General features: G+C 50.0%; 1 protein-coding gene across 1 annotated transcript; it reads right to left on the minus strand.

Moving 5' to 3' along the window:
* Positions 1-1,714: 1,714 nt before the first annotated feature.
* LOC136159058 (cardiotrophin-2-like) lies at positions 1,715-7,828 on the minus strand. Its single transcript, XM_065920846.1, has 3 exons — positions 7,765-7,828; positions 4,644-4,780; positions 1,715-2,173 (listed from the first exon to the last, which is right to left on the minus strand). The coding sequence occupies exons 1-3, from the start codon at positions 7,826-7,828 to the stop codon at positions 1,715-1,717; spliced, it is 660 nt and encodes a 219-aa protein (XP_065776918.1).
* Positions 7,829-9,743: the final 1,915 nt, after the last annotated feature.

The following is a 9,743-nucleotide window of genomic DNA, read 5'->3' on the forward strand; positions in this document are numbered from 1 at the left end:
TGAAAATGCGCCGGCTCTGGGCGCCGAGGTGGAGGCTGTGCTGGCCACGCGGGGGGCCGAGAGCCGTGGGCCCCGGCCTGAACCCGCGGCCGCCACTGCCTCCTAGGGCATTTTCCCGGCCAAGGTGCTGGGCTTCCGTCTGTGCGGCCTCTACCTCGAGCTGCACTGAAACAAACCTGGGCCAGCTGTCACCCGGGGGCCCGGCCTGAGCGCCAGGCGCGCGGTCCAGCTCGTGGTCCCCTCCCTGACTGTCTCCATCTCTCCCCATCTCTGTCAGCATCTCTGTGTCTTCCGACTGTGTCCGTCTCTCTGTTTTCTTCGTTCGCTTCTCTATCTTTTTCTCTCTGGGTCCTTCTTGTCTCCCTCTACGACTTCCCGTATCTGTCATGTCCTTGCTTCCCCATCACTCCGGTCTGCCTCTCTGAGCGTCTCTTTGTCTTCCCGTCTCTTGTTTCCTCTGGGCCCCCTGGGAGTCTCTGTATATGTCCACCTCTTCTCAAGGAGGGGACACCTGTCACTCTGTTTGCCTCTGTCCTTCTCTCTGTCGTTTCCTGGCCAGGAACATGCCTGCTGGCCCTGTGGTGGAAGGGCTCCTCCTGACACATTTCAGCCCCCTTCCCGCAGGGTCACTCCACCTGCTGCTCTCCCTGTCCCCATCCCAGCCCTTGTGGCCCTCCACCCTCTCCCTTTGATGCCCTCCACCCCTTCCCCTCCCTCTGCCCTAATCCTACACCTTCCCTTCTCCTCAAGTCAGGTTTTGGGAGACAAAAGAAAAGAAAAAAAATCTCACCCCTTTGAAGAGTTTTATTTATGAGAACAAATTAATTTTTTGTAAATAAATGTTTAAAAAGAACCTTGAATTTACCAGTATATATAGTAGTTGAAAATGGGAGGACACATTTAAGGAGAATAAGATCCTTGGGGTATGGCCTGGTCCCCCCAATCATCCGCAAAAGCCACACTATAAAGGGGAGGTTCAGGAGAGCCCCGGGCCACGGATGCCATCTGTCATCCCGAAGTGGATGTGTCCTGAGCAAGAAACAGATGTGACTCCAGTCCTTAGCTTTTCAAGAGTCAGACATCCATTGACTAGGAAGTGAAGCACCTGAAGATGGGAAGTCGGAACAGTGGCCACAGTCAGAGAGGTAGTCTCGAGGAGGAAATGAACCCCAGGGAAAAGGGGGCCTCGTTGCTCAGAATGTCCATATCTTCACAGAGGAAGTGAGGTAGGTAGAGACAAGAAGGCAGTCCCTGGACCTCCCCTAAATGACAGGAAGGGGACCAACTGTACTCCCCCCCTATAGAGTGGGAAGTGAAAGTGAAGAGTGTTAGTCACTCAGTCCTGTCCGACTTTTTGTGACCCCATGGACTGTAAGTGAAGCGTCTTCAAAGAGGTATTTCTTTCCACCCAGGAAGTGAGCAACCAGTACGACGGGAATGGGAATTCATGACATGCTGTCCATGGAGTCCCACCCAGATCTGGAAGGGAGGCCACAGGACCTGGGCAGGAAGGTCCAGGTATAAGGACTAGTGGCCGGGTCCCCAGGAAATGTTCCCAAGTATGTGGTACACAAGCCCTGTCTGCTAGACAACACGTGTCTCCTTTCTAGCCAAGAGCAAGGCAGAAAAGAATCCCTTGTGAGAAGAAAAAGGGGGGAACAATCCGCTGTGAAATGGAAAGGGTTGCAGCCTCTAACAGGAAGTCCCACCTCCTCTATTCAGAGTATTTGGCCTTGAGCTCACCCAAGAAAGTCACAGCTCGGTCTGTCCAAAAGCTGTAGTCCCGGATTATTACATACCCTCGACACTTCCTCTCAAAGACCGAGTCCCCTAAAGGGACACTATCAAGGGGGGTGTTTGCTGGGGGGGTGGTCAGGTCCAGGGCAGTCATGATACCAGCCAAGTTGCCTGCTAGGCCTTTGGCCTTGAGCCTTGCTTCCTCAAGCTGATCCACCACAATGGAATTGCCAGGGTTCAGGTCACTCTGGTCATCCTTCACAAGCTGGAAGTGCTGGCTGAAGGACCAGAAGGCCTCCTGGGTGAGGCTCAGACATTCTCCATCTTCCAGTCCATGCCAGATCTCGAAGGGCATGTCGGTCGAAGGCAGGGTTCTTAGTGAGAGTCCGGGAGAAGAGAAGTCGGGATCACTAAAGGGCGTGCCTTGGTGCTCGAGCTGCACGAGAGACAGAGGCAGATGAGAGTGAGGGGACCCAAACGCTGCCCTAGGGTGCCCCTGAATTCACATCTGCCTTCCATGAGACTGGCCTCTTAGGGGGAGTCAGCATTCCCTGCCTCTCAAGGAGTTGATGAAATGTGCTAGCACAGAGCTCCAGGACTGCTAGGCTTCAACTCAGCCTCCTCCACATACAAGTTGTGCAACTTTGAATCACAGCTTCAGTAATTCCCACGTGGCACTGTAATGGGGAAGATGGTAAGATGTAATAGACATAAAGCACTTAGCACTTGGCTTACGATTAGGCTGTTAATATCATTCACTAATGACATATTTATATTAATATCCTGAACACTATGATTATGTTACTTATTACAGTATTTGCAAGCTAAATATATTGGTGACAATGTGGTTGAAGCCATATTTCCTTTCTATTCACATTCTTCAGTGGTTAATATTTGTTCACTTTTAAATAATCATTAATATGCAATGATTAATATTGAATTGAATTATATTATTATTTAATGAATGCCTCCTCCATTAAATTTCTCACCTCCACAAACCTAGACCCACAGAATTGTAGTGCACACTGATCAATTCTGTAACTGATAGATCACCTAGTCCTACATCCCCATTTTACAAACGGGGAAAATCAGGGTCCTCAAAGCTATCCAGAGGATGGTGACAGATATGAGACTAGAAATTAGAGGACGGGATTTCCTTGGTGGTTCAGTGGTTAAGAATTTGCCTGCCAAAGCAGGGGACATGGGTTCGATCCCTGCCCCAGAGAGATTCCCCATGCCGTAGGGCTCCTGAGCCTGGGGACCACAACTCCTGAGCCCTCAGTCCTAGAGCCCATGCTTCATGACAAGAGAAGCCACCGCAATGAGAAGCCCAAGCGCCGCAAAGAAGAGGAGCCCGCGCTCGCTACAATTACAGAAAGCCTGAGCACAGCGACAGGGACAGCACAGCCCACAAGAGAGAAACTCGACTTTAAAAAAGAAAAATGAAACCAGGTTAGGTAACTTCACGTGGGCCTAGAATGTAGTTCAGTGGAAGAGTCATAAAACCAGGGCCTCCAGGGGCCAGGTAGATGCTTTGAACTTCCAGACAGTTTTGTGACCTCAGGTAAAATACTTCCCCCTCTAAAGCTCAGTTCCTTGGCCTTTCCCTCATGGTCCAGTGGTTAAGACTCTGCTTTCCAATGCTTGGGGTCGAGTTCAATCCCTTGTTAAGAGCTAAGATCTCACATGCCTCGCAGACAAGAAACCCAACGGGTAAAACAGAAGCGGTATTGTGGCAAAGTCAATAAGGGCGTTTAAACATGGTCCACATCAGAAAATCAAAAAGAGAGCTTCCCTGGTGGCTCGGTGGCTAAGAATCCTCCTGCTAATGCAGGAGACACAGGTTCCTGATCCAGGAAGATCCCACGTGTCCTAGATCAGCTAAGCCCGTGGGCTATAACCTCTGAGCCTGTGCTCTAGAGGCAGGGAGTCGCAACTACTGAGCCCACGCGCCAGAACTCCTGAAGCCTTGCGAGCCCTAGAGCCTGTGCTCAGCAACGAGGGAAGCCGCCGCAGTGAGGAGCCTGCAAACCGCAACTCGAGAGTAGCCGCCACTCGCCAAAACCAGAGAGGTGCTCAGAGCTCAGTCACTTCAGTCGTGTACGACTCTCTGCGACCCCATGGACCATGGCCCACCAGGCTCCTCTGTCCATGGGATTCTCCAGGCAAGAATACTGGAGTGGGTTTCCCTTTCCTTCTCCAGTGATTGAGTATGAAGTGAGTGAAGTGAACACAAACTCAGTCCTGTCGAACTAGTTGCCACCCATGGACTGTAGCCTAACAGGCTCCTCCGTCCGAGGGATTTTCCAGGCAAGAGTACTGGAAAAAGTTTCCATTTCCTTCTCCAAAACTAGAGAAGAACCCAAACTAAATTACAAAGATCCAGCATAGCCAAAAATAAATAAAATTATGAAAATTAAAAAAAAAATTTTAATCTAAAAAGCCCCCTCAGTTCTCTTATCGGTAAAAACAGGTCATAATTCTACTTCTTCGGGCTCTCTGAGGAGCCAGTAAGGTAATGAGGCTAAATCTCCCAGCATGGTGTAGACTCAGGAAAGCATAGGGCAGGAGGTGATTATGGAAAGACTCATGAGACTGGAAAAAACTGCCTTCTAGGTGCTTCCTTCGAATCTTCTAACAGTCTTGAGAGGTCAGCCAAGGCACAATCACCATCACATTTGGCAGATGAGGAAGCTAAGACAGGGAGAGAAGGAATGACCTGCCCAGGGTCACCCAGCCATCAGTGGCATCATTCCTGTGGGCGTGTCTCTAGCTGGCAGAGCCTCTGTACCCCAGGACCCACAGAGGAGGCTTCTTCTAGCCTTGTTCTGCCTCCCTTCCCCAGGGCTGGGTCAGGAAGGGAACAGCCTCCTCCCCTCACCCCCTGCTCCTGCCCTGTCACTCACATAAGTCTGCAGCAGGGCTGAAGTCTGCATCTGCATGTCGAGCGCCAGGTTATAGGCTTGATTGATAGACTCAGCTGTGGATGTGGGGGCTCCCAAACTGAGAGGTGGCAGCAACAGGGTCAGCAGGCAGAAGGGGGCTGGCAGGAAGAAATCAGAGGTCAGAACCAAGTCCCTGACCTCACCTGCTTGTTCACTCATTCATCATAATAGCCCCTCATATGGATACAACCCTTGTGGTTACAACGGTCTTGTGTGTGCAACTCAGGGCAGGATCACCCTGTAAGCAGATTATTTCTAGCCCAAAATATTCTCTTGGGACCGCTCGGATGGTCCAGTATCTGATGACCTCAGCTCCCAACGCAGGAGGCCCCGGGTTCAATCCCTGGTCAGGGAACTAATCCCACATGCCACAACTGAGAATTTGCATGCCGCAACGAATAAGAACCAGCACAGTCAAATAAGATAAATTTTTATTTTTTTCATTTAAATAGTTTTATATAAATAAATATTAAAAAGAAAGAAAAAATTCCACTGACCTCCAGACCCAGGTATTCAACTTCCCACTTGACATTTTCCCTTGGATGTTAATAAGCATCTCAAATCAAAATATCCACTGCTCAGCTCTAAGCTGCCCTGTGCCCCTCCTTCCCTGGTCTTCCCCATCTCAGAAAAGTGCATGTCCATTCTTCCAGATGCTCACGTCAAAGTCACGGTGTCCTCTTGGATGCCTCATTCTCTTCCTCTTCCTATGTTCAACCCACACAATCCTGTTGGCTCTGTCCTTAAAAGGTGGCCATGAGGTCTGTGGGATTTTGTGTTTGTGTTTGGTCACACTGTGACGGTTGCATGATCCCAGGTCCCTGCCCAGGGACTGAACGTGGGCAGTGAAAGCCCAGAATCCTAACCACCAGACCACCAGGGAACTCCCTAGGTCTGTGTTTATGGATCAGAGCACTTGTGACAAGTATACCTAGACTCTGTGAAAGCTTATTGACCTGTATACTTAGGATTTGTGCACGTTTCCCTATACCTAACTGCTATTTTCAATACAAAGTTTTCAAACGTGTGGATTTCCCTGCTGGGTCAGTGGTAAAGAATCCACCTGCCAACGCAGGAGACACTTGTTTGATCCCTGGTCTGCAAAGATCCCACACACCACGGAGCAACAGTTAAGTCCTGACACATCTACTGAGTCTGTGCCCTAGAGGCCAGGAGCCACAACTACTGAAGCCTGTGTGCCTAGAGCCTACAACAAGAGAAACCATTGCAATGAGAAGTCTACGCATCTCAGCTCGAGAGTCTCCCCCACTCACTGCAACTAGAGAAAGCTTGAGCACAGTAGCGAAGACCCAGCACAGCCATAAATAAATAAAAGATGTTTCTAGAAGCTATTTCTCTCCCAGCTGCTGTCTCTGCCTCCACCCCTGTCTCTCTCTGCCATCTGGAAGCTCTTCAAGTCCAGCTAGATCCCTCCTTTGTCCAAACCTTCCCATGGCTCCCACCTCACACAGTGACTATTAAAGTCCTCACTATGGGCTTAAGGCCTGAGTCCTCTTTTCCACAGCATCCCCTACTCAGACTTTGCTCTTGCTGGACTCTGCCAGGACCACCTTGCAAACACACCCAGGGCTTCTCCTTCTGATTCTTCAGGGCTCAACTCAACAGGCCCTCTGCAGGACGTCCCTGGGGTCTAAGGCCTAAGACTGCACTGCCAATGCAGGGCACTCAGATTCAATCCCTGGTCATGGAATGAGATCCCACCTGCCCCAACTAAGACCTGGTGTAGCCAAATTAAAAACAAAACCAAAAACAAGAAAACTTAAAGTCACCAGCAGTGATGGAGATGAGAGGCCGACCAGGATAGCTTCCTTAGCTTCCCTTTCTACATTCCTGAAGTCCCAGAAGTTCCGAACTTAAGGGAAGGCCTGAGGTGAAGCCCTATTCATTCATTCATTCATTCATTCAACAAACTTGGATCACTGTATTCAAATTCTATCACATCTGTGTGGGTGATCAATCGTGTCCAACTGTTTGTGACCCTGTGAACTGTAGCCTGCCTGGCTCCTCTGTCCATGGAATTTTCCAGGCAAGAATATTGGACTGGTTTGCCACTTCCTTCTCCAAGGGTTCTTCCCGACCCAGGGATCGAACCCATGTCTCATGTCTTCTACATTAGCAGGCAGATTCTTTACCACTAGCGCTAACAGGGAAGTCACACTAGTATGATAATTTACTTATGATCACATGTACTGTCTGTCTGCAGAAAGAAATCTCATTTTTTGTCTGTTTCTTTACTGCCTGTCCCCAACGCTTGGGTTTCACTGACAGCTCAGTGGTAAAGATAACGCCTGCCACTGCGGGAAACGTGGGTTTGATCCCTGAATGGGGCAGTTCACCTGGAGAAGGAAAGGCAGTCCACTCCAGTATTATGTCTGGGAAATACCACAGATAGAGGGCCCTGGAGGTCTACAGTCCATGGGGTCACAAAAGAGTTGGACACGACTTCCCAACTAAACAGCAACAATAGCCCCAATACTTACACTACTGTGCGTGTGTGCCTAGTCAGCTCAGTTGTGTCCAACTCTCTACTACCCTGTGGGCTGTAGCCCACCAGCCTCTGTTCATGAGACTCTCCAGGCAAGAATACTGGCGTGGGTTGCCATGCCCCCCACCAGGGAATCTATCAAACTCACATATCAAACCCAGGTCTCTTCAGTTTGCTGCATTGCAGGCAGGTTCTTTATCACTAGCGCCCCCTGAGAAGCCCACTTAGACTGGTACCTAGGATCCAGTAGGCACTCCAGAAGTAAGTCTTGAATGAATGAATGATGAATGAAGTCCTCTGTGTGTAAGCTTTGGAGGTTCCCAGCAGATGCAAGAGCAGCCAGGTCCCTGAGTCAGATGGGCCAGGGGGCCCAGGCGGTACCCCTCCCTCCTGGTCTCAGGACCCTTGCGCCCTGTCTCCCTCACTCACCCATCAGATGAGAAGTCATGGTCTCTCCTGGATCCTTCCTCTCTGCAGTCTCTCGGTGGGTCTGGGATACCTGTCCTCTTGCCCCTCAGGTGGCTATATACTTGGGTCTGAGCCCTCGGGCCACCCATGAGAGAGGGAAAGTCATACCTTGGGGGTTGTGGGGGGAGGTGCAGAAGCCCCTGAGACAGGGGACAGCTAGGGAAGGCGGCATTGTGGTGACACCCTAGTCCCCTCAGCCCCCCAAATCTGACTTTACACTCTGGTTGCTGGGAGAAAGGGAGCCAGGCAGGGAGGGGATTATCTGGGGGGACAAAGGGGCCGCCCTGCTCCCTGCGGCTCTGCACGTCCTGGGATCCAGTTTCCTGGGAGGAGGCGGCGCCCTGCTCCGCCCCACTGGGACCCAGTCTTTGGGCCCTGGACTGGAGGATTTTGGAAATGTGACAGGGGGTGGTGTGTAAGCAACATCACCCACACCCTTAGACACGGGAGCATGTGATACGGTGCAGGGCCCTGTGGGCTCCTTGTCTCAAGGCCTTTGTGGCCTTCATTTCTTTTTTTTTTTTTTTTTAGTTTTTCAAATGTATTTCTAATATAATTTTATGTGTTGATTTTTGTGCTGGATCTTTTTGGTTATGTACACTTTTATTTAGTTGCAGCGAGTGGGGCTACTCTTCGTTGCAGGCACAGGCTTCTCACTGCAGTGACTTCTATTGTTCCTCTAGAGCCCGGGCTTTGAGTGAGGGCTCAGCAGTTGTGCACACAGACTCAGTTGCTCTGAGGTCTGTGGGATCTGCCCAGATGAAGAAGTGAACCCATGTCTCCCACATTGGCAGGTGGATTCTTTACCACTGAGCCACCAGGGAAGTTCCCACCCACCATCCATTTCTCTGATTTGCAGGTAGAAGCCTTTATTCAGACTCCATGATCTTCCCTGAATTGATATGGGCAGCTGTTAATTAGCTGTTAATTACAGATGGGAGGGAAAGCAAAACTGGAGAAAAATTGATTTTAATCAAGAGCAACCTTGGGGCAAGGGGCTGATTCCCAGATCATGAGATACATACAACGATATCTTTGAAAGATTTTGCAGGTACTGAAACCCACTCCGGGTGGGAGAAGTTGTGGTATGCTGCCCTCAAACATGTAGAAGGCAGGCCAGTTGGACCTGAAGGTTGAATATGTTAAGTTCTATCTGACACCACCAATGCATCAGGAAAATGTTCATGGGCCGATCACATCTTCTTTTACTAGAAACCTTCTCAATATCTTTCCCAGAGAGGACATGGTTTTGAGAACAAGAGACTGCTGTATCCCCCTTTGCCTGGCAAAGCAGTAAAGCTCTCCTTTTCTAATTCACCCCAATCTTTGTCTCTGAGTTTTGATCCAGCACCAGTGTACAGAGAAGCTGAGCTTTTTGCATTAATGTGTATATGTTTGGGCTCCTCGGTGGCTAAGACGGTAAAGAGTCTGCCTGTAATGTAGGAGCTCAGGTTCTATCCCTGGGTGCGGAAGATCCCGTGGAGAAGAGAATGGCTACCCACTCCAGTATTCTTGCCTGGAAATTCCATGGACAGATGAGCCCGATGGGTTACAGTCCATGGGGGCTCAGAGTCAGACATGACTGAGTAACCAACACTATACTATACTATATGCACAGGTTGGCACGTGGACCCACACCAGATGTGTGTATATACTTTCATATGTTTTTACAATCAAGGATGTATTGAGACTAGCCACATGATTGTCCCTGTTCCAGATAGAGCTGGGATAGAGCAGGGAACAAGTCAGACACAAATTCCTGCCCCTGTGAAGCTGACACCCTAGTGGACATGCCCACAACTGTGTTATACCACACACGCTGCCAGGGAGCGCCAAACACAGGAGTGCACGTGCGTCCGCGCTTGTGAACAAACAGTCATATCCAGAGCCCCACCACAAGGCAGGAGCTGCATCTGTTCCTTCATTCACCCATGTAGACCTTTAGTCAGCAGGTGTCAGTGGATCCCCTCCTGCGTGTTGGCACTGGGGTGAACAATAAGGGCCACACAGTCCAGTGGTCCCCAACAACCAACCTGTGAGCTCAGTAAAATAAATTTCCTAAAGCTCCAAGGTGCTGAGAGGAAGCC

This window comes from Muntiacus reevesi, chromosome 2 (assembly GCF_963930625.1).
Source record: "Muntiacus reevesi chromosome 2, mMunRee1.1, whole genome shotgun sequence".
Taxonomy (NCBI): Eukaryota; Metazoa; Chordata; class Mammalia; order Artiodactyla; family Cervidae; genus Muntiacus; species Muntiacus reevesi.